The 22352-nt window shown below is 61.5% G+C and overlaps 3 protein-coding genes across 6 annotated transcripts; 2 read left to right on the top strand and 1 right to left on the bottom strand.

The window, feature by feature from the left end:
- The first annotated feature begins 2090 nt into the window (after positions 1-2090).
- Positions 2091-11684, top strand: NXPH4 (neurexophilin 4). The gene is made up of 2 exons (XM_020878410.2): positions 2091-2291; positions 10150-11684. The coding sequence occupies exons 1-2, from the start codon at positions 2235-2237 to the stop codon at positions 11011-11013; spliced, it is 921 nt and encodes a 306-aa protein (XP_020734069.1). The 5' UTR covers positions 2091-2234; the 3' UTR covers positions 11014-11684.
- A 765-nt stretch (positions 11685-12449) lies between these two features.
- Positions 12450-19567, top strand: SHMT2 (serine hydroxymethyltransferase 2). 4 transcript variants are annotated; one of them, XM_070454752.1, is made up of 12 exons: positions 12450-12581; positions 15571-15768; positions 16421-16500; positions 16677-16877; positions 17165-17246; positions 17333-17455; positions 17591-17730; positions 18057-18222; positions 18420-18519; positions 18614-18769; positions 18852-18959; positions 19078-19567. In XM_070454752.1, the coding sequence occupies exons 2-12, from the start codon at positions 15601-15603 to the stop codon at positions 19203-19205; spliced, it is 1452 nt and encodes a 483-aa protein (XP_070310853.1). In that variant the 5' UTR covers positions 12450-12581; positions 15571-15600; the 3' UTR covers positions 19206-19567. The 4 variants fall into 4 exon arrangements, with proteins under 4 accessions (XP_070310853.1, XP_020734035.2, XP_020734034.2 ...); XM_020878375.2 differs by lacking the exon at positions 12450-12581 and adding an exon at positions 14470-14597; XM_020878377.2 differs by lacking the exons at positions 12450-12581; positions 15571-15768 and adding an exon at positions 14470-14597.
- A 178-nt stretch (positions 19568-19745) lies between these two features.
- Positions 19746-22341, bottom strand: NDUFA4L2 (NDUFA4 mitochondrial complex associated like 2). The gene is made up of 4 exons (XM_020878384.2): positions 21890-22341; positions 21432-21520; positions 20575-20635; positions 19746-20455 (listed from the first exon to the last, which is right to left on the bottom strand). The coding sequence occupies exons 1-4, from the start codon at positions 21944-21946 to the stop codon at positions 20399-20401; spliced, it is 264 nt and encodes an 87-aa protein (XP_020734043.1). The 5' UTR covers positions 21947-22341; the 3' UTR covers positions 19746-20398.
- Between the last annotated feature and the right edge of the window lie 11 nt (positions 22342-22352).

Below are 22352 nucleotides of genomic sequence, written 5' to 3'. Positions count from 1 at the left end.
CCAGCGTGCATCTGGCGCCCCCGGGGAGCCACTGATTCTCTGCCTGTCGCCTCAAGATCCTGGGCAGAGCGAGAGGGGCCCCCAGCTGCGGCTTGGAACACATACCCCCTCCAGTCAGCATCCTCCCTCTGCCCACCAGGACGGCCAGGAGAGGGTCTGCCTGAAGGCAGTGCTCAAAAACTCCCCGCCTGGCAAGGATGGCAGAGAGACCTAAGACAGAGATGGAGAAGAGACGGGGCAGAGCCAGAGGCTGATACAGACAGAATGAGAGAGACACCGAGATGGAGACAGGGAGTGTGTGTGTGTGTGTGTGTGTGTGTGTGTGTGTGAGTGAGGAAGCTGGGGACAGGAAGCTGTGACCTGAGACCAGCAAAAGGAGGCGAGGTGGGGTGGGTCAGGACTCCAGAAAAACAGGTGGGCTTCTGTCCTGGGTACCATGGGCCTGAGTGTGCCCACTGCCCCCACTACCCACTACCACCTCAGCAGCCCCTGTGTGTGGCACTCGGGCTCAGGATTCTGGATGGAGCCTTGTGGCCCGCGGCCTGGCTCATCCTGCCTCTCCCTGCCTCCCTCTCTGCCCCGCCTACACCCAGGCTCCTGGTCCAGGGCGCTGTCTGTCTCTCCCTGAGTAGCTGTGTCCACTTCATCTTCTCAGCATTCCTGATCCTTGTTTTGTGTCTTGTCACATCCATGTGTCTGTCTGTCTGTCTGTGTGTGCCCGGGCTTGTCTTTTGGACTGCCAGTGCCAGCGTACACCTGTGTGTGCCCATCACTGTCTGTGAATGTCCACCTCTCTGCCAAGGCAAGGAAGGTGGGGTCGGCTCTGAGTACCTGGCTGGGTATGCGTGTCTCTTGATGAAAGTTGCATTTATCTCTCCGGGCTCTGTATGCGCACCCTGTGTAAACCGACTGTCCATCTGGTGGATCGAGCCCCGGGCGTGCGTGCACTGTTCTCTGTGTGAATGTCTCACTCCGCCCCTACTGTGTGGCCTGCCCCTGCGCGGCACCTGCGTGCGTGCTGGGGACATGCGTTGGGGTCTCCCGGTGTGCATCTGTCTCTCTGTCTCTTTGCTTGTCCCTCTCTCGCTGTCGAGGTGTCGGTCATACCACAGCCTCAGCCACAGCCTCAGTGCATAGCAACAGCGGACAGCTGAAGGCTCCCTGGGCAGGAGAGAGAGACTAGGGGGAGGAGGGAGCTGATGAAGAAACAGCCAAGAGGACTGAGACAGAGACAGGACCAGACCGGGACAGAGACAAGGACAGGGCAAGAGGAGAAAGGGGAGAAGGATCTAGAGTGACTGATGGTGAAAGATGGGACCCTGGGCTGAAAGAGATGGATGGAGATCGCACCAAGAAGCCGGGCCGTTGGTGCGGCTCCTGCCCAACCCCCACGCAGGGACGCTCTGGGAGGCGTGGGGGGTCAGCAGAGGGGGCGAGGGGCAAAGGTGAACGGCGCGTCTAGCGGAGGGGTCCTGAGACCGCAGAGGTGCCTTGAAGGCGGGGGTGGGGGCGGCGGCCGCCGTTTGTCAGCCCTATTGACAGACGTGATGGGGTTTCCGTCCGTGATCAATGATACTCATCTCCGGGCCGAATGAGCCGCGGGGCGCCCATCCATCCCCGTCAGCGCCGCGCGGCGGCAGTCGCCCGGGGCCCCGCCCGCCCTCACCTCGGCCTCTGCCCTGCTCCTGCCCGGGGACCCTCCCGGACCCGGAGCACCGAAGAGGCCGGGAGCTCCGAGGGACCCCGGTCTTGCTGGGCTGCTGAGCCTCGCCAGGCCCCCCACTCTCCGTTCCCCGCTTGGGGAACAAGGTCCCGGAGCTAGGAGGAGCCCCACCCCCGGCCCTGCTCCTCAGCGGTGCACCCACCCCGCCTCTCAGGTCCGCGGCCCCCGAGCCCCGCAGCCCGGTTCGCTCCGCACCTGGGCCGGGGGCGTGTCTGGGGCGTGTCGGGGTGAAAGTCACCTTCGGCGCCCCCGGCCGGGCGGGAGGGGGCGCGCGGGGCGCGGCCGGGATTGGCGCGCCGCGGAGCCCCGCCCCCCCGCCCGCCCGCCCGAGTCCGACCCAACTTTCTCCCCCGCCCGCGCCCCGCCCCCGGCGCCGCGCTCCCCGCCTCTCGCCGCTCAGTCCGCGGGCCGCGCCGCCCGCTCCCGCCGCTCCGGCAGCCTCCCCGCGGCACGCCCGCCGGGGCCCCTCGTCCCCAGGCCCGGCGCCCGCCGCGCCCGGCCGCCCGGGAAGATGCGGTTGCTCCCGGAATGGCTTCTCTTGCTCTTTGGCCCGTGGCTCTTGAGGAAGGTAAGGGGAGCCGGGAGGTGGCGCGAGCGTGGGGGTCCCGGACGCCAAGGGCCCAGAGCGCCAGGGCTCCGTGCGCCCGCCTCGGCTACAGCGCAGAGCTTCCCAACTTTGCCCGGCTCGGGGTGGGAGGAGGGGGGGACGCGGACAGACAGACTCCCGGTGCAGGATAGGCGCTCTCCCAGCGCAAGTTGGCTGAGGGTCCCGGGTGGGGTGGGGTGGAATTGGGGGGTGCCAGGGTGGAGGCCCGACTCGGATCCCGCTCCAGGCGAGGCGGGGGAGGGGACGAAGCCCGACCCACGAGTGTGCCAGACGGAGCGGGAGTGCGAGACAGACAGACAAGCCAGCAGGGTGTCAGCCTTGCCGTCTCTCCGCGCCAACCTCACTCGCCTTCCTCGCTGTCTGTCCTTCCACCCCTCCACCCCCGCCTTCTCATTTCTCTCCTCTGCTCTTGTCACAACGCCAGGCGGGCACTGTGCTCCGAGCAGACTCCCCGAACACACGCGCGCACACGGACCCACACAGATACCGCCGAACTTGGCTACCATCTCCCATCGCATTTCCCGCGGAGACACCGTCTCCCCTGCACAACCTCACAGACACACCCCTCTCGCGCGCCCGGCGGGTAGGGGGTGTGGGCTGTCTGGACAGAGTCTCTCCTCCCGTCCTCTCCTCGCTCCATCTCCCCGAGGCTGGCCTGTTTCCCTGAAGCTCCAGGGCAAAGACAGGCTAAAGGGGCCCAGACTTCATCTGCGTCCCTCCAGACTTGGCAGCTTCAATTCCACACACGGGCGTTCACGTGTGCTGGTGTGGAGTGTGCGGGTCAGCGTGTGCACCGTGTGTGTGCCTGCCTTGCGTGGCAGCCAGGCTGGCGTGTCTAGTGCTGGCGTCCAGGGTGCGTGTGTGCTGGTGTGGAGTGTGGTGTTGGCTCTGAAGGGGCGAGCGTGAGTCCCTGCTTCACACGGCAGCCATCTGTGCCCCGCTGTGCATCCCACAATGGGGGCCTAGGCCCTGGACCCCTATCTTCTGACACCAGCCCCCTGCCCCTGACTCTCCCGTTTCCTACCTTCAGTGTGACCTACCTAGTCTCAGGGGCAGGCAGGTAGCTTCCCAAAGCCTGACTCCCTGCGTCCCAGCCCCCAGGCCCTCCAGAGTCCGGAAGGGGTGTAGACCCCCGACTTGGCCTCCCACCTGCTCGTCCGGAAGCCTTCAGCAGCTCCAGCAGGGCGGGGAACCTTAGTGAGGCTGGCGGGGGCGCCCTGATTCCGTCAAACCAGCCTGGCGACCTTGAGGGGCTGGGAGGTGGGCGGGGGCGCCCCCTCCACAAACGCTGCTTCCACCGGCAAGAGCTTCTTGGGGACCTGCTTCCTAGCTCTGCCCTCGCAGAGAACTCTGGGAGGGGGTCTCTGCCCCACAGCCCACTGGGGTGTGAAGGCCCGGGGGAGAGGCAGTGGGGCTGGGTGGTCCTCCCCGGCCCCTCCTTCCTGGTTCCTCCCCACTCTCCTCTCCAATCTCCCCATCAAATAAACTCCCCTGTGGACAGATCTGGTTTAATTTCCTTTGCCCCCTGAAGGGGAATGAAACATCTGGCGAAGACTTGAGGGAGATCGAGCGTGAGGCTGTGAGCAGTGGGGGTCTGAGTGTGTGAGAGCTGCTGCTCTGGGCCTGCGTGTTGGAGTCCACGGAGGACAGGGTGTCTGCCATTTAGCGCGGCTTGTATGCATGTGAGAATCTGTGTTTGCATGTACATACAGACTGTGTGTGCATGTGTGTAGCTGTGAAGGGGGCTGTGTGTAAGACAGTGTGTGTCTGACTCCCTCTCCATGTGTGCACATGTGTATGCACACCTCGGAGTATCGGGGTGTGTCTCTGGTGCATATCTGTGTGTTGGGGCGCCTGTGTTGTCTGTATGTGAGTCTCCGAGGCTTGCGTGTGTCTGCGTTCTTGTCATCTTGAGTGCATTTGAGTGTGGGGATGAGACGGAAATGGCAACCCACTCCAGTACTCTTGCCTGGGAAATCGCATGGACAGAGGAGCCTGGCAGGCTATAGTCCTTGGGGTCACAAAGAGTCTGACTCGACTTAGGTTCAAAACAACAATAATGGGATTGTAAGCCTCAAGATGTGTTCATGTATCCGAATGTGGCTCGTGTGTGTGTGTGTGTGTGTGTGTGTGTGTGTGTGCGCGCTCAGGGCTGTCTCGGTGCCAGGGCTGGCCCTGGGCTGACACTGAGTAAGAGGCTGGTGGGGGGCAGTTTGCAGGGAAACCCTAATTGTCCCATGTGAAGCACCCTGCCATCTCCCACCCTGCTCACCCGCCCCGCCTGCAGGCGCCCTCTGCCTCCTCCCTCCTTGCTCCAGGCTCCTGGTCTGCTGTGGGGCCTGCGACTCCTGGCTTCCACCGCCCCCGGGGCTCTGGCCCAGGCCTGCGACAGGATCTTTCCCGCACGGCCTCTGACTTCTCGCCTTGTCTGTCTCGTCCTCCCCACCCCGTGCCAAAGCAGCTGCCTACTGGGAGAAGCAGCAGGAGATCAATAGTCACTAATCACTAATCACTAATTACTAATTAGCTGGGGGAGGGCAGGGGCGGGGCCCTGTGGGACCGTCCAGCTCTAGCCTGCCTCAGGAAAGGATTAGGCTGAATTGAGTCTCTCAGCAGCGGCTGGCCCCAGCCCTGCGTCTAGCCACCCCCTCCTGACTCCATATCCTCCTCTAACCCCCCAGCTAATCTCTGGCTGGGCCACTTAGGCACGTGCAGCCTGGGCCAGGGCCCAGAGCTGTCGCGGGATTTGGGGGTAATCAGGGGCCGCAGCTGAGCCAGAAGCATAGGCCAGGGGGGGTGTTGATAGCTCCCTTGGGTCAGAGCCCCCGAGTATGGGAGGGGCACCCAACGGAAAGAAGAAGGTAGACTGTCTTGGGTTTGGTGTGAGGGAGGAGCTGGGGGTCCAGGATGGGGTGGCTGGGGAAGGGGGGAAGTAATCTGGGGGCAGAAACAAGGCAAAGAAGGGTCACTGGGTTCAGGGACAGTGTCCTTGGGGGCGGCGTAAAGGTTGAGAGAGACCCGGTGAGCGGAGGGGGCATCATCGGGTCAGAGATGAAGTCATCGTGGAGGAGGTGTGGAACTTTGGACCGAGCCCTAGAACTCCACGTGGGCGGGGACGGGGGACAGGGTCACGGAGAAAGGGCAGGGTCTGTCGTGGGGGAAGGGTCCCAGGGCTTCCGGCTGGCTGGGCGCCGTGGCGAGTCCCAGGGCTTGGGGTGGGAACGAGCTGCGGGCCAGGGATGGGGAGCGGGGGGCGCTTGCCTTGAGCGCTGGAAATGGGCGAGTCTCCCCCTCTCCCTAGCCTACCCCTCCTCCACCTCCACCCCGCCCACTCCCCCTCCGGCTCCGGCTTCGGGAAATTACATCCCAGCTCCGCGGCTCCCACCCACCCCCCCCCCACCGCGCCCCGGAGCCCGCGCCTTTATAGGCACATTTATTGCAATAATAAAGTGAGGCGCGGGGCGGGGGGCGGGGGGGGCGGTCGTTCCCGGGGGGACTGCGCCGGCTCTAGGAAGCAGGGAAATAAAATAAAATAAAATAAAATCAAAATTCAGATAACGGTGAGCCTTGCGCTGCAGGCCAGGAGCAGGCGGACAGGCGGGGCTGAGGGGGAGGGGGCGCCCGGTCCAAGGGCAGAGCCCGCCCCAGCAGCCATCCCCGCCCCCTCACGCTATAGCTACAGTAGGGTCTGGAAGAAGGTATCTCCACCTGCCCGAGACCCCTCTGTGGCCTGACCCTGCCGGTCTTCTGCCTTTTTCTCTGGCTTGACTCCCATACCTGTCCTCAGCCCGTCTCCCCATCCCTGTCTCTTATCGCCTTCCTTGTCTCCCATTTCCCATTCCAGCCCCCATCCCCACCTCCTGGGTCTCTGCCTCCTTCAGCATCCCTGTTTCTGCCCAGTAACCATTGCCCACCCCCCGTTTCTACTCCCACCCCCTCTAGTTCCATCCCCATCTCCCAATCCCCGTCCCACTCCCATTCCTCCCAGTGCCCATCCCTCATCCACCGTCCCTGTCTCCCCCATTCCCACTTTAGTTCCCACCTTGTTCCGTTCCCCCATCTTCACTGTCTTGGCCCCTGTCCCATCTGCATCCCAGTCTCTGCCCAGGGCCTGTCTACCATTGCTGACCTCCTCTTCATTGCTGTTCCCATGCCTACCCGTGTTCCACCCTTGTCTCTGCACCAGGCACCTGTGCCTGCCCAGGCCTCAGTCCCAGTGGCCCTCAATCTCTGGCCCAGGCCTCATCACAGCCTGTCCTGTCCACCCCACCTCTGCCCTCACCCCCATCTCCGTCTCTGGCTCCCAGCCAGATGCTGCCTATTTCACCCACCCTGGCTGCGGGCTGCCCCCACCTCTTTCCAGGTGCAGGGCCTCTGTACGCACTTCCCTCTCCTTCCCCGGCCCAGGCCTGGAGCATCTTCCTGCCCCAGCTCTTGGGTGCTGTCCCCTCCCCCAGTCAGAGTCCTGAGCGGTCCCGCCTGACCCACACAGCGGGAGAAAAGCCACCGACCGGCCTGGGGAAGGCGCACCCTGCAATGCGGATGGGGGGCCGACAGCCTGATCCTCCCCCCATTCCCAGCAGTCCATCCCCAAAGAGCACCCCCCAACCAAGTGGAGTTTGTCCAGCAGAAAAAGGCATCCTCAACTCCCCTCCAATGCGTGGGCTCGCTGCCTGGGGGGCAAAGCGCTTCTGGCCTGGCTCCCACCCGGCGAGGGCCCAGAGGCGCCTGGGGAAGCGCACCCCCACCCTCCCCCCCAGTCCCTCCTGCCATCACACCTCCGCCCCCCAGGCCGACAGCCAGGATAGCCTCTCCCCTTCGCAAATGTCACTGCGCCCAATTAGCCTAATTAAACCAGCTCCGGAGCGACCGGGACCCCTCCTCGGACAGCACCCCGCTCCCACTCTGTCGTAGAGGGGGAGGGACAGCCCCGCAGACCCCAGGCAGGCAGGGGCCCCCCTGTCACCTTGCTTTCCCCTCCCTCCCACCCCCACCCGCAGCTGGGGACAGGCCGCCTAGAGGGTAGAGGGAGAGAACCACAGTTAGACAGACAGACAGACAGAAAAGCAGCATCGCAGGAGAAAATTAGAGACAGAGAGAGCGAGGGAGAGGGAAAAACAGCGAGAGCGAGCGAGGGAGCGCGAGCGTGAGGGCTGGGGAGCCAGAGGGAGGGTTTGGTTTGATTTTATTCCGTGTTCCCATTTCTCGGCTCGTTTCCTCGCAGACTCTCACCCCTCCCTGACTGAGTTCTCCCCCCAAGGTCGCTTCGGCCGCTCCCCCCGACTCTTCCCTTTTATCTTGGCTGTCTCCAGCGGCGGTGGGGGTGCCGGTACCCAAAGCCCAGGGATTTGCCAGGATCAGAGAAGCGTAGACAGCAATTGGTCTGGGATCAGGGTGGGGGCACACCTGGCGCCCCTCACCACCCAGCCAAGCCTCCTTCCCTCCCCAGCCCCCGCCTGGGAAGAGCGGGTGCCCCGGAGCAGTGGACAGGTCCCGGAGCGGCTGCAGCGTGTCCAGGGCTGTTGGGCTGTGCTGGGGGCGGGGCGGGCTCAGCGGTATTTGGGGTCATATCAGCAGGTGTAGGGGCTCCTGGATGCCCCTGGAAAGAGCTAGTGGTTGGGCCCAGAGGGGTGAGGAGTTTAGGTGTCATAGTTCAAATGACTCCTCCCTCCCATTCTTGGACTTCCCCTGGAAGCTTCGATATACTCCCACCTCCATTGCCCTCTCCAGGGCTCAGGCCCTGCCCTCTCTAAGCCCACCTCCTGGAGCCTTGGTCCGTCCTGCTGGAAGGCCCTTGTCCCCTCCTCTGCGGCCCAGGACCCCTTCCCCCCATCCCCTCTCAGGCCCACCTCTGGGTGTTAGCTGCCAGCTCAAGCTTGTCAGTCTGAGTCAGTCTCTCTCACCGCCCCCGCCCCCCACACCTGAGCTGGGAGGAGAGATGGACGGGAGGAGGAATGAGGGGGGCGATAAATATGTATGACGAGCGGGTGGCGGCGGCATTAATAACCCAGGATCGCGGAGCTGCGGGGATGGGACCAGGCGGTGGAGATTCTCGCCGAGCAGCTCGACTCTGCTCTTCCCGTCCCCTGTGGACACATGGAATGGACACATGGTGTAGGCAAACGGGGGGGGGGGGGACACCCATGCTGCCCGGCCTCTTTCCCTACTCACAGCTCATCCTGTAGGCCAGTGTGGGGATCCCCCCACCCCCCAGGAACATTCATATGCCACTGACATGTATGCACCACCGCCCCAGGAGAACACAATGAGACCATGCGTGTTATATCATTGTGAAATGCACTGGCCGGGCCTTGAGAAAGAGATGGGCACATGGACAGAGGATGAGAGATCACAGAGGGAAGGTGACACCCTCAGTGAATCACACACAGCCACCCTCAGACACACAGCCAACCCAGGCACAGACTACACCAGTCACAGAGGGGCAGCTGCCACCACCCGAAACAGCCTCACCCAGACCCACACCCACAGACAACCCAGACACCTGCACAGAGCCCCCCGTGGGCTGATACAACTCGGCCCCAATGAGCAGGCAGACACACAACACAGCCTCTTCAGACTGCACGCGGGGCACGCAGACACACACGCACACACACACACACAGTCACCATGCACAACCACCCCAGGCAGACACATGCACACCCATCATCACCAGAGGTTGAGACCTGAGCATGCGCATGCACGCGCGCGCACACACACACAGTCATCACTCCAGGCAGATAGACAGATACATACAATATAACAGAAATACAATCACCCCAGACTCACACATGGCACTCCCCCCTCCCCACATCCAAACCCACACGTAATGAGGGCCACACCGAGTGGCCACAGCTAGCACGGTCTGATTGACACAGCCTGACACGCACAGCTCCTCTCCTTTCCGCTCCCCTCGCTGGAGCAGCATCTCCATATTTCTTCCTCTGCGCTCTCTCGCCTCTCCTTCACTTGCGGCCACCCCCCCACCCCGCCCCGGATAATTGATGGCCCGGGCCTGGCCCGGCCGCTCCCGCCTCTCGATCCATCTTGTTCTCGCCCGCGCTGTCTCCCAGATCGGTTGCCACCTGAGACACGGAGCTGGTGGGGGGCAAGCCGGGCAGTGCTCCTCCGTGCCCCTCCTAGCCCAGGGGAGGCCCACCAGGAGGCCTCCCCAACAGCAGGAGCACTGGAGGTGGAGACGGGTGCCCACTATGAGCCCCCAAGCCCCACAGCAAGCATGCAGGCTCTCCTCAGCTCCATGGGTCTCCCGCGCTCCACCCCTCAAGGCAGGTGAGGCTGAGGCCTGTGTGGGGGCCCCAGTCTTGGCAAAGGTGTGCTGGGAGGTCTCACTCTGGGTGGGGGCCCCAGTCTTGGCGAAGGTGTGCTGGGAGGTCTCACTCTGGGTGGGGGCCCCAGTCTTGGCGAAGGTGCGCTGGGAGGTCCCACTCCTTCCTGACGCTGGGCACTGACAGTGGTCATGGCCTCCCTTGCCTGACCCAGCTTCTCCGTGGTCCGTTACTCCCAATCAAGCCACAGTTCATGGCTCCAGCCCCTTTCAAACCCTCACTGCTTTGGCTCTCTTGGTTTTCTCAGCCCTCGTCAGAGTGCTGTGAGAAGACAAGGCTTCTAGTGTCATTTCACAGATGCGGAAACTGAGGCCGAGACCACACACCTTGAAAGAGCCGCAGCCCATTTCCACGGGCACTCCCCGAGCCACTGCTGGGGCAGCCCGCATCCATTTGTCCTCCCAGCGGCTGTGGGCGGGCCCGGCGTGGCCCCAAACCACCCCAGCGTCTCTCTTTCCCTCCTCCTTCGTCCCCAGGCCGTCAATGCCCAGATACCGGAGTCCAGGAGGCCGCAGTACCTGGAGCTGCGCCCCGCCACGGCCGGAGGCGGCGCCCCAGGCCATCAGCTCCCGGCAGCGCCGAAGTCCTCCGACGGCCTGGGCACCGCGCGTGCCTGGAGCTGGGCCTGGCCGGCTAACCACACGGGGGCACTGGCCCGGGCCGGGGCGGCGGGAGCGCCCGCGCAGCGCACGAAGAGAAAGCCGTCCATCAAAGCGGCCCGCGCCAAAAAGATCTTTGGCTGGGGGGACTTTTACTTCCGGGTGCACACTCTCAAGTTCTCTCTGCTGGTGACGGGGAAGATCGTGGACCATGTGAACGGTACCTTCAGCGTCTACTTCCGCCACAACTCGTCCAGCCTGGGCAACCTCAGCGTCAGCATCGTGCCGCCCTCCAAGCGTGTGGAGTTTGGGGGCGTCTGGCTGCCGGGGCCCGCCCCCCACCCGCTGCAGTCTACGCTGGCCCTGGAGGGGGTGCTCCCCGGGCTGGGGCCCCCGCTGGGGATAGCGGCGGCGGGGCCGGGGCTCGGGGGCACCCTCGGCGGTGCGCTGGCGGGTCCGCTCGGGGGCGCGCTGGGGGTGCCTGGGGCCAAAGAGTCGCGCGCTTTCAACTGCCACGTGGAGTACGAGAAGACGGACCGCGCGCGCAAGCACCGCCCGTGCCTGTACGACCCGTCTCAGGCGTGTTTCACCGAGCACACGCAGAGCCAGGCCGCCTGGCTGTGCGCCAAGCCCTTCAAAGTCATCTGCATCTTCGTCTCCTTCCTCAGCTTTGACTACAAACTGGTGCAGAAGGTGTGCCCAGACTATAACTTCCAGAGCGAGCACCCCTACTTTGGATAGCCCGCCCCGCCCTCGCCCGGGGCCCTGAGCTTCCCGCGAAATCCCGGACTCCCTTAAGCGGAACCCCTGCCCCTACCCCGCAGCTCCTGAGGCCGCGTCCACCCCTTCCACTCTGGGGGTGGAGAGGAGCAGCCCTTCCTGGATCCCCTTTTCCTTATGGGGAGTGCCCACGAGGCTGGGGGTAGCCCGCATTGGCTACAGCCTCAAGTGGAGGGCCCAGAAGGCAGCCCCAGAATCGGCGGGGCTTGGAGGCGGTCCCCGCGTCCCCTGCGTCCCCACTGAGTCCTCTTCACGCCTGCCCCTGGCGCTGGGCTGGATACGCCCTTTGCGCGCAGCTTTAATAACGCCTTGCCTGGCACCCTCACCCCACCCCTTTCTTACTCCCAGCCCTATACCCACGTAAAGACCGTAAAGGCCTATACACCGCGGCCCATTCCCAATCCCTCTGCCTGTCGTATGCCTGTCCCCATTTCCCCCGAACCCCAGTAATTAGGGTAGGGGAAGCAAAACTCGTGTGCATAGGCGATCCACTCGCCTGCCCTCTGCCCGCCTCCCTCCAGTCCCTGCCAGCCTTGCTCCACCTTCCGGCTGCTGCCTCTCGGCGATTTTCTTTTTTTTTCCCCTACGCCAAAACAGACGGGAAAGGGAACAAAATAAAGTGAAATCCAATACGCCTCTGTGTGAGACCTTTAGGCAAGGGGGTGGTGGTGGTGGCGTGCGTTTCTGTCTGGCAGAGACCTGGCCAGGGCCTCCTCCCTCGGCGGCTCATGGGGAAACTGAGACACATATTGACGGAACTGGCACCTTGGAGGTCATCCAAGACGAGGTCAGATTCAGACGAGGAGGACGACCCTTGAGGTTGAGCCCAGCAGGAGGTGGGCATTTTCCTCCCAGAGGTGGGCGGGATGAAGCTGCCGAAACTAGGACGGGGATTAGACCTGAGAGGCGACCACCGGCGGGCCTCTGGGGGAGGAGGTATAAGGCCCTGAATGGGGTGGAGATGCAAGGACCGCGTAGGCGGAGCGCTGACAACCTGCTAAGCTCCGCGGGCTGGCGGGAGGCGGCAGGTGGGGGGGGAGGGGAAACAGAGTTTGCGGCATCTGGAGTCATCGATCTTCCTTTTCCTTCCTAATTTCGTGGGCGCTGAGTTTGCAGGCGGTTGGGGGAGGGAGGGATGGAGGCCTGAGACGAGGGGGTGGGGGAAGGGACGACCGCGAGTTTGGAGAAACGGGCAACGCCGCTCCGGCTTGCCGTCTGCAAACGCAAACAAGGGCCCCTCCAGCCAGCTGTCCACCCTCCCACCCCTGCAGACGCAGCTGCTAATTTTATCCGCCCCCAACCCTGGCCCGGGCGTTAATTGGCTGCGGCTTCATTAGCAGTTCTCAAGCCCAGCCGCCGCCCTCCCCTCGGGGGACCCCTGACGACGAGGCTAGGGAGGAGGTACAGACAAGCTGAGGCGCCTCCTCTGAAGCCTTCCTTCGCTCTGAGTCTTGGGTCAAGGTAAACCCGGAGGCAGCCGTGTTCTCCGGAGGATTGCCCGCTGGCTGCACTGGGAAACTGAGTCAGAGGTAAGTCTCACCCAGACACCCTGGGTCTCACTCAAGGAGTGGAAAGCCAGTAAGAGGAAAATAAATACGTGATGGATGGATGGTGGGTGGCTGGGTGGGTGGACGGATGAACGAACTGAAAGGAAGAGGGAGGTGGGAAGTGGTTCTGGGTCAGAGATTGTAAGGACAGGATCCGGGCTGACTCCTGACACCAAGCCTATTATTGGAAAAAGCTGAAAGCACCTGAGGCTACAGTGGGAGGGAAGGAGATCAGAGCTAACTAAGGGGGGACTTCTAAGGCCTGAAATGAGAACCAAGTGGGAATAACTGGCATTAGCAAGTTAGCTCACCCGGGCCTCAGTTTCCTCACTTGTGATGCAATAATAAAATAGTTCTGGACACTAAAAGATACTTTGCAAGTGAACATGCTTTGTGATGGATTGTCCTCCCCCTCTGACTCACAAACTTGCCTCCACCACCATCCTCTCCTCCTCCTTTCCTTGATCTTAGGATGTCTGGACACCTGGGGGCAGAGTGAGATGCCCCTGCCCGTAATTGCACTTTTGACATTCTGGTAGTCAGTGATCTGTTCTGATATCTCCAGGGCTAAGGCATGCCTAGCATGGTGAAGGAGTTCAGTGTGTTTGCCAAATCACTGAGTGGATGTGTAATCTTGCTAAGTAAGGCAGTGGTTCTCAAAATCACTGCTGATAGAAGCACTAAGGAGAAGTTCTGTTGCATGTCAGTGTCAGTGGGCAAATGCCCACTCTTTAAGATCCACTCTTTAAGACTTAGAACCTCTGATGAAACTCTAAACACTCATATATTTCTATCACACAGCCAATTCTGATACCCAGGTTTGAGAACCTACTCCTGGAGGGATCAGTGAGTCCCTCGCCTAAAGGACAAGTCCAGATGAAGTCAGGCTATAAGGAAATCCCTTCCAGCTCCAAGAATCTATAGCCCCAAGGTACAAAGAGAGCTCACTGATTGCTGGAGCATCCAGACTGAATTGGTAACAATTCAACAGGTGCAGTGAGGAGGGGGCACCTCAGCCAGCTCCCACACATCCCAGAGAAGGAGGAGATGGCCACGAGGAGGCAGGTTTGTGAGGATGAGGTGAGGGGGTGATCCATCCAACAGCATGTTTACATACAGTCTCGTTAAATCCCCACCACATGTTATTTTATTATTGATTTGCAAGTGGGGAAACTGAGGCTCAAATCCACTCATTTGTTAGTTAGTCCCAGAGTGGGAACTTGAACTCTGGTCTCCCCCTTCCCATCCAGGGTGCTTTCTAGGGGGCTCTCCCGCTTGTACAGGAGTCTTTGTATTTCCCAGTGAGCCTGGTTTCCCTGGTAGCTCAGCTGGTAAAGAATCTGCCAGCAATGCAGGAGACCCCAGTTCGAATCCTGGGTCGGGAAGATCCCCTGGAGAAGGGGCAGGCTGCCCTGTTCTTGGGGTTCCCTGGGGGCTCAGCTGGTAAGGAATCCGCCTGCAGTGTGGGAGGCCTGGCTTCGATCCCTGGGTTGGGAATATCCCCTGGAGGAGGGCATGGCAACCCATTCCAGTATGCTTGCCTGGAGAATCCCCATGGACAGAGGAGCCTGGTAGGCTGCAGTTCAAGGGGTCGCAGAGAGTCGGACACGACTGAGCGACTAAGCGCAACACATTCACTCGGTAGATACCCAATAAATTGCTGTTGTGTGAACAGACGGGAAAAAAAAAAAAACGCTGAAGTTTCAGGACCGTGAGGTGACAGGGAGGCAGTGGATCTCTCATCTTTCAAGCAAGAGCTTCTCCAGTTGGAAAACGAAACTGAAGAGAGAAAAAACTACAATTCCCAAAAGACCCTAAAGGACCCACTTTACGCATGCGTAGATCACGCGGCTTCCCGGTAGCTCGTTTTGCGCCTGCGCCCTCCGATCAGTCGCTTTCGACCCCTTGTTTTCCCCCGCCGGAGTTGGTACCTGGACCTCGCGCGACTTTCAATCTCTTGTGGCGATGTTGTCCTTCTCTTTTATTTGGGCGACTCGGGTAAGGATGGGGCTCCAGAGCGTGGGTGACCCGTAGAAAGTCAGTTCCCAGCCTATCCCAGTTAGGGGATTCTAACGATTCACAAACTTGGGCTTCTCTGGGCTTTTAAACGCACGTGGTCAGGGTCCTCGGGGAGCGGAGAGCGGAGGGGAGTGCGGATGTGCCACTAGGGGATCCCTGAGACCCCCGGTGCACGGAGGGTGATCGGGGCCCCTTCTCATTCCGGGAACCAGATGCCCCAAGGCCTTGTGACTGCCCGTTTGACGTGGCATTAGAGAAGAGAACCATACTGAATGCCCCGTGGACCCTGTGCTGGCCAGCCAGCACGGTTCTTGGCCAGGACCGCGAGCTGAGTCTTTCTTGCAGATCTGATCCATGCAAATGATGCAACTGGTCACCGCTGCTTGCATCAGGGTTCCAGCGGCTCTGGGCTGGAAGGAGGTGGAAAGAGTGGGGAGCACAAAGGACAAGATACAGGTTTTGGCCTTCTTCCCCAGAGGCTGCTAAAGGCCTATGTTCCCACCTCCATCGCTCTGGAAACCACTGTGCAGCTTATTGCCCTAATCCTTGCCAGCTTGGTCGCCAGCACGCCCCCCGACTCGGATATCACTTTGTGAAGGCTCTGCAGGAAAACCATGTGTTTCTGTGGGTGGGGCTGCCTGGAGTTCCAGAGACACAGGCTTCTAGAGGACAAACTTTGCCCTGAGGCTTTGCAGAGTGTTTTAAGGGCAGAGGTGGAGGGAGATTCTGAGGTTAGCTGAATAGATCAAATCAGAACCACCCCCTGGATGTTGATCTCAATCTTGGCTCTAGACCTGGTTTTTGAAGGTGGAGGTGGGGTTAATGAGAACTGAACAGACTGACTTTACAACTGACTGCTGAGTGTGGCGCCTGAGGACCTGATAAGCATAACAGGGTGGTTGACTGTTTCATCTGGACACTTTTTCTTTGACCCGAGTTTTTCTTTCCCTAGCCTCTGCGGAGATGTGGTCAGCTGGTTGGGATGGCCGTACGGTGCCAACACAGTGAGGCTGCCCAGACTCAGACCGGAGAAGCAAGCAAGGGCTGGTCAGGCCAGGAGAGTCTATCAGACAGTGATCCTGAGATGTGGGATCTGCTGCGGAGAGAGAAGGACAGGCAGTGTCGCGGCCTGGAGCTCATTGCTTCAGAGGTGGGGCCTGGTGAGAGGGGCCAGGGCGTAGGCCACAGCTGAAAGTAACAGATCATCTTCCTGCTGTTTCTCCAGATCTCCCTTTCAAACTCAGGGCCTTCCTGATGGGCCTCATGTCCGTCTCTTCTGCTGATCTCTGAAGCAAAGGCAGGGCCAGTATGGGTTATGGGCAGGGGCTTTAGGAAGCCCGCCAGAGCCTCCTGGAGCTCTTGTAGTTTAGTCTGGTCCCTCTTCCATCCGAGGAGGAAACAGAAGCCTGGAAGCACAGGCGCACGTGGACAGGCGGCCTATCACAGCACCTGGGTTTCTTTTTTTTTTAATATTTATTTATTTGGTTGCGCCGGGTCTGAGTTGCAGCATGCAGGATCATTCCTGTGGCATGTGGGATCCAGTTCCCCAACCAGAGATTGAACTGGCCCCTGCGTTGAGAGCCCGGTGTCCCGGCCACTGGACCACCAGGGAAGTCCTAGCAGCTGGGCTTCTGAGGAGGATGCTCTGGCCGTTTCCCTGACCTGGCAAGGAGCCCTAAATGAACAGAGCTTTCTGTAGAACCCGGCTCCTCCCTGCAGCCTGGGGCTCTGGCCGGAGGGGGCTGTGGGGTCCAGGGCAGGGGGCTCGGTACCTTCTGACTCTGCCCCCTCCCCCACCCCAGAACTTCTGCAGCCGAGCTGCGCTGGAGGCGCTGGGGTCCTGTCTGAACAACAAATACTCGGAGGGTTACCCTGGCAAGAGGTGAGGGCCGGGCACCGCCCGGCTGCAGGGCAGCCTCAGGGATGGCGCTCCCAGTGGGGACACCCGCCCGTGCCGGCCCGTGTGTCCAGAGGATGGCCTTCCCAGCCCTTCGCTGCTGGGCCAGGGGATGGTGGAGCCCTCCCTCTGTGCCCTGATCTGCTCCCCTCCCTCCGCAGGTACTACGGAGGGGCCGAGGTAGTGGATGAGATCGAGCTGCTGTGTCAGCGCCGGGCCCTGGAGGCCTTTGACCTGGATCCTGCTCAGTGGGGAGTCAATGTCCAGCCCTACTCCGGGTCCCCAGCCAACCTGGCTGCCTACACAGCCCTTCTGCAGCCTCACGACCGACTCATGGGGCTGGACTTGCCCGATGGGGGCCAGTGAGTGTGGGTGGGGTGGCAGGTGGGCTTGTGGGCAGGATGGGCATGGGAGAAGAGTAATTTATTGAACACCTACCGTGTTCCACGCGGATGGAACAGGGCTCTCCCAGTCCAGGAGTGGTTGAGGAAGATAAGACCCCATAAGTATTGCTCAGAGCCACAGGGCTAGTACTTGCTAGGAGCAGTGTTCCAGAGACCCCGGCCTTTGGAGCAGGGCAGGGAGCCAGCGGCTAAGTTGGATGGTTCCCGAACTCTGAACCTGCCTGCTTCCCCTCCTCTCCTCCCAGTCTCACCCACGGCTACATGTCTGATGTCAAGCGAGTCTCGGCTACATCCATCTTCTTCGAGTCTATGCCTTATAAGCTGAACGTGAGTGCTCTGGGGTGTGAGGAGGGAGCTGTGAGGAGCTGCTCCGCCTCCTTCTTGGAGCTTTAGCTTTTTGTCTGTCTGTCTAGCCCGAGACTGGCCTCATTGACTATGAGCAGCTGGCCCTCACTGCTCGGCTCTTCAGGCCACGACTCATCATAGCTGGTACCAGTGCCTATGCGCGCCTCATTGACTATGCCCGCATGAGAGAAGTTAGTGGTGGGCTGGAGTCTCTGCCCCTCCCCAAGGGGTGGTGAGGGGCCTTGGGAGGAGGGGCAGGCCTTGGGCAGGCCTGTCTGGGCGCTCCCAGGCTGAGGCCTATCCTGTCCTCCTCTGTACTCACCTAGGTGTGTGACGAGGTCAAGGCACACCTCTTGGCAGACATGGCCCACATCAGTGGCCTGGTGGCTGCCAAGGTGATCCCCTCACCCTTCAAGCACGCGGATATTGTCACCACGACCACTCACAAGACCCTTCGAGGGGCCAGGTCAGGCTTCCCTGAGGTCAGGCCTTGCCTCTCCCTGTCTTCATGCCCCACCCCAAGGCGTGTTTGGGGTTGGATGTGAGTTTGTTCCCACCAGAAGGCCTGTCTGGGATCCTTCTCCCTTTCTTGCCGCTGGTGGCAGTTCCCCGGCAGGGGGTTTGGGGTGGAGGTGAGGTCCGCTCCCCTCAAGCCCTGGGGTCCAGCGCACTGAACACCGCCGGGCTGGACTCCGAGAGCCGGGGGGGGCCGGGCCAGCTGGTCTCCTCTGCTCCCCCACCCACATGCTCTTTCTTGTCAGCTTGGATTCTGACCGCCTGCCCCCCACACAGGGCCGGACTCATCTTCTACCGGAAGGGGGTGCGGGCTGTGGACCCCAAAAGTGGCCGAGAGACCCCTTACACGTTCGAGGACCGAATCAACTTTGCTGTGTTCCCATCCCTGCAGGGGGGCCCCCACAACCATGCCATTGCTGCAGTGGCTGTGGCCCTGAAGCAGGTTGGGGGGCCTACTCTTGTGGGGTGGGTGTGGGCGGGGCCTGGAGGCTCAGACCCTGCACCTTGCTAGCTGAAATTGGAGCTGATGGAAGGGAAGTGTCAGGCTGGGAGGGCGTGGGGATGGGTCCCAGGTATGCTGGGGGTGGTGGGGCAGGAGGGGCCGGGCTTAAGGCGACACTGCTGCTGCCTCTTCCCCAGGCCTGCACCCCCATGTTCCGGGAGTACTCCCTGCAGATTCTGAAGAACGCTCGGGCCATGGCTGACGCCCTGCTGGAGCGGGGCTACTCCCTAGTGTCTGGTAAGCCAGGGGTGGGGAGGGGGAGGTGCAAGCCCCTGTAGCCCCAGACAGAGGCCTAGGATTCACCACTCCCTGCTCACTCTCTCCGCCTCAGGCGGCACTGACAACCATCTAGTGCTGGTAGACCTGCGGCCAAAGGGCCTGGACGGAGCTCGAGCCGAACGGGTGTTGGAACTTGTATCCATCACGGCCAACAAGAACACCTGTCCTGGAGATCGAAGTGCCATCACCCCTGGGGGCCTGCGGCTGGGTGAGACCTGGGTTCTGGGGGGCGGGGGCGTGACCGCTAGGTGGACTGGGGCAGTGGTAATCCTCTCCTGCCTCTCTCGCAGGGGCCCCAGCCCTGACTTCTCGAGGGTTCCGTGAAGATGACTTCCGGAAAGTTGTAGGCTTTATAGATGAAGGTGTCAACATTGGCTTGGAAGTGAAGAGCAAGACCAGTGAGTGGACAAGACCTCCCCAGCCCCCCCAGCCAGTTTACACTATCTCCCCCTCCTCCAGCTGATCTCACTGCCTTCCTCTAAGCTCTGACCACTTTTTTTCCTCACCCGTGTCTAGCCAAACTCCAGGATTTCAAATCTTTCCTGCTCAAAGACCCAGAAACAAGTCACCAGCTGGCCGACCTTAGGCAACGGGTGGAGCAGTTCGCCAGGGCCTTCGCCATGCCTGGCTTTGATGATCACTGAAGGCGCCTAAGAAATGAAGCCCGCGGACTGACATTTCTCCCTCTTCCCCTTCCTGGACAAGCTGGGGAGGGGGTGGTAACTACTCCTCTTCCAGTTTTCTGCTGGAGGAGGGACGGGCCCCCCACTTAGGGCAAGAGCCACGTGTAGTTCCCCTTCTCAGAACGTGGAGCTGAGAAGGTTTCTTCTTGTAATAACACTTAGAAGGAGGAGGCTTGGAGCTTTCTGCCCTAACCTCTCCCATTATCTCAGTATTACAGACCCTCTGCCCTTTCTTGGGGAGGGGGGAGTTCCTCTCCTGAGCCAGAGGAAGGGGTGGGTAGGCACCCTCCTTTCTGTTTTTGTCTAATAAAATACTAACCTGCCCTGAGCTTCTATGACTGGGGGACGGGTCCCCTGGGGGGCCCCGGGCCAGGTGGTGATTCCTCTCCCTCAACGTGCTCCTCATTTCCTTTCCACCACCACCACAAGGACCCCCAAGGCTGCCTCCCCCTCTCCTTCTGATCAGAGGCGACACCAGACGTGATTAGCAGGCGCAGCAAATTCAATTTGTTAAATGAAATTGTATTTTGCCCACGGCTGCTTCTGTTTGATCCCTGGGGACCAAGGGACGTCGGGGAGGGGTTGGGGAGGCCCAGGTGTGAGGCGGGAGGGGTGCCCGCTGGTGCGGGAAGCGGGAAGCAGTGCAGGCCCAGGAGCAAGCTGCGCCTTCCTGAGCGCAGGGCTGGACTGTCGGCGCCGAGCCGGGCAGCCCAGCGAGCCAGAGTAGCACCGCCCCCAGGCTGGCGCCTGGGAGCCTGTAGCCCGGGCTAACGTGGGGCCCGCCACGTCATTTGGCACGCAGGCCCTGCTGGTCTTGTCTCTCACGTAGGCCACGCTCGACACGTAGCGTGCACCCCGCCCTCCGAAGCCAGGGTAACGGGGCAAAGGGGCTGGCTGGGCCTTTGGGGTTAGGCTACTCCCTGCCCTGTCACTGCGCCTCCCCCTCGTGGGACTGAGGCTGAGGGTCAGAGGCACTTCCGCTGCTGGGAGCGAGGGAGGGGGTGGGGCTGCCTCCCCTCCTCGTGGGAACCCGGCCTGTAAGCAGAAGCTGGACGGGGTGGCTGGCGGGGCGCCTCGGGGTGGAGGGTGGAGAGTGGAAGGAGTGAGGAGGCTGGCTGCTGGTGGTTCCCGTCGGCTGGCGCTGCAGCCGGGCTTTAGAAGTCTGGCCTGTCTTTCTTCAGCTTCTTGTAGTCAGTGGAAACTGCAAGGAACTGTGGGGAGAAAGGGGGTCGCACTGAGCCCCGGGCTTCCCTCTGCTGGGGTGGGAGGTGCCCAGCTGGGATCAAGAGGCCGCGGACGGAGGTGCAACCCGAAGGCTGCTGGGAGGTACCTTGTATTGGTCGTTGGGGCTCAGGCGGTTCCAGGGCTCCGGGTTGTTCTTTCGATCCCAGCTGTGGAGACCGGGGGTCGGGTGGTTAGGGTTTCCTGTCTTGGAGCTAGGACTCTGGAGCCTAAGGGGACCCACAAGGTCTGTGCCCCTATTCCAGCACCCTCCATCCTCCCAGGGGATGGGGAGTGTGAATTTCCCAGAAACTGAGAGAGGAGGGGGCACGTTCGTGGGCGCTGACAAGTGAGGCAAGAAGGCTGTCACCATTGTCAGCGTGGGGCCAGGTGGCAGACTTGACAGCCTGGCCCAAGGACTCCCGCCTGTTCCTAGGCTAGCCCCGCAGAGCTGGGCGGTGGGGATCAGGTAGAAATCCCGAAATGCTGAGGTACTGGGGTTGCAGTGATGTGCCTCGAATTCAGACAATGCCATGGGTGCTCCTGCCTGCTGGCAGACCCTCCATTCCCGCCGCCTCTGGCACGGCTTGGAATCTCCGCGCTCCCCCTGGTTCCAAAGGCGACCCCAGCAGCTCACCCGGCCACACCCCCAGCGCTTGGGCAGCGAGATAGAGGTACCCAAAGGCCGCTAGCGGCCGGCAGAGCGGCGTCGTCATGGTAACGCAGCCGGGAGCGGTGCTAGTTCCGCAGCCCAAAGCCGGTAGAATCTCCTCAGCCCAAAGCTACTGAGGGTGGGCCCGAGAGGAGGCGGGGGGCCTCCCAGGTCAGGAGCAGGCTCCAGTCCCGAGATGCCACCTGCCCGGGAGTCCCTGCGAAGACCATCATTCCCATCATTCCTGAGAGACTTGTGCATTCCTGTCCCATCTTGCCGCACCCAGGACCCCTTCCCCCAAGCCCGGCCTTTACCAGACGTCGGGGCTGCGCAGGGCGAGTCGCAGCAAGTAGAGCGCGGCGCTGCCCATGCCCAGGCCGATGAAACCGATCATGGGGATGAGCTGCGGGAAGACAGAAAGAACTTTCTTTCAGGGACAGCCCCTCCCGATCGATCGCCTTTTACAGGCTTTTCTGTTCAGCCAACCCCCACCCCACCCCATCCCAGGTCTGGCGCTCCCTCCCTTTGGGGAGAGAGGACCTGCAGCCTCCCACCACATGTCCTGCTGTGGTCTCCCTCAGCCTACAGCTAACCTGTTGGAGGTGGGTTCAGGGACACGGGGACATATTGTAGGGATGGACTGAGGGCACTGCAGAGAAATACTAGGAGCTTTGGGGAACTTGGCAATAGGCAGGGTACGGGGAGATTTCGGGGCTGCCAGGGCATCTAGAGAGTTAGAAGGTAGAATCATGGCTCCTGGGACCAAACTTACCCCGGGATGTCTCTTGATCTGCCGGTAGAAGCGGGCTCCGAGGCTGGTTCCCGCCATAGCGCCTCTCCAGTGTCTGCTCCTCTCCAGCGGCCCAGAGCCCTTGCTCCTCCTGGGGTCCCGCCCCTCTCTGGGGAGGGGTCAGCCCAGCCCAGCCTGGCCCAGCCCCGGCAACTTCAGCAGACTCACCCCAACCCCCATCTCTCTCCTTATTGCAGTTCCAGGATCAGCCAGGAAGAGAATTGTTGGGGAGGAGGGGGATTTCTGCTCATCCACTCTCCACTCCAAGGGGTCCGACCCTGGACCAGGAGACATCATCATGCTTTGGGCTGGTCCAAGGGAGAGGCCTCCCAGACTCTAACAGAGACCGACTGAGGGGGACCCTGAAGTGGGAGGAGGGAGTCAGCACAGGACAGGCAGACGGACCCCAGTAAAGTGCAGCTGCGGGGTGTTCGCAGGGGGTGGT

This window comes from Odocoileus virginianus, chromosome 24, assembly GCF_023699985.2.
Source record: "Odocoileus virginianus isolate 20LAN1187 ecotype Illinois chromosome 24, Ovbor_1.2, whole genome shotgun sequence".
NCBI lineage: Eukaryota > Metazoa > Chordata > Mammalia > Artiodactyla > Cervidae > Odocoileus > Odocoileus virginianus.
Note: the sequence above shows the minus strand (reverse complement) of the source record. Positions and strands in the feature narration are given on the sequence as shown.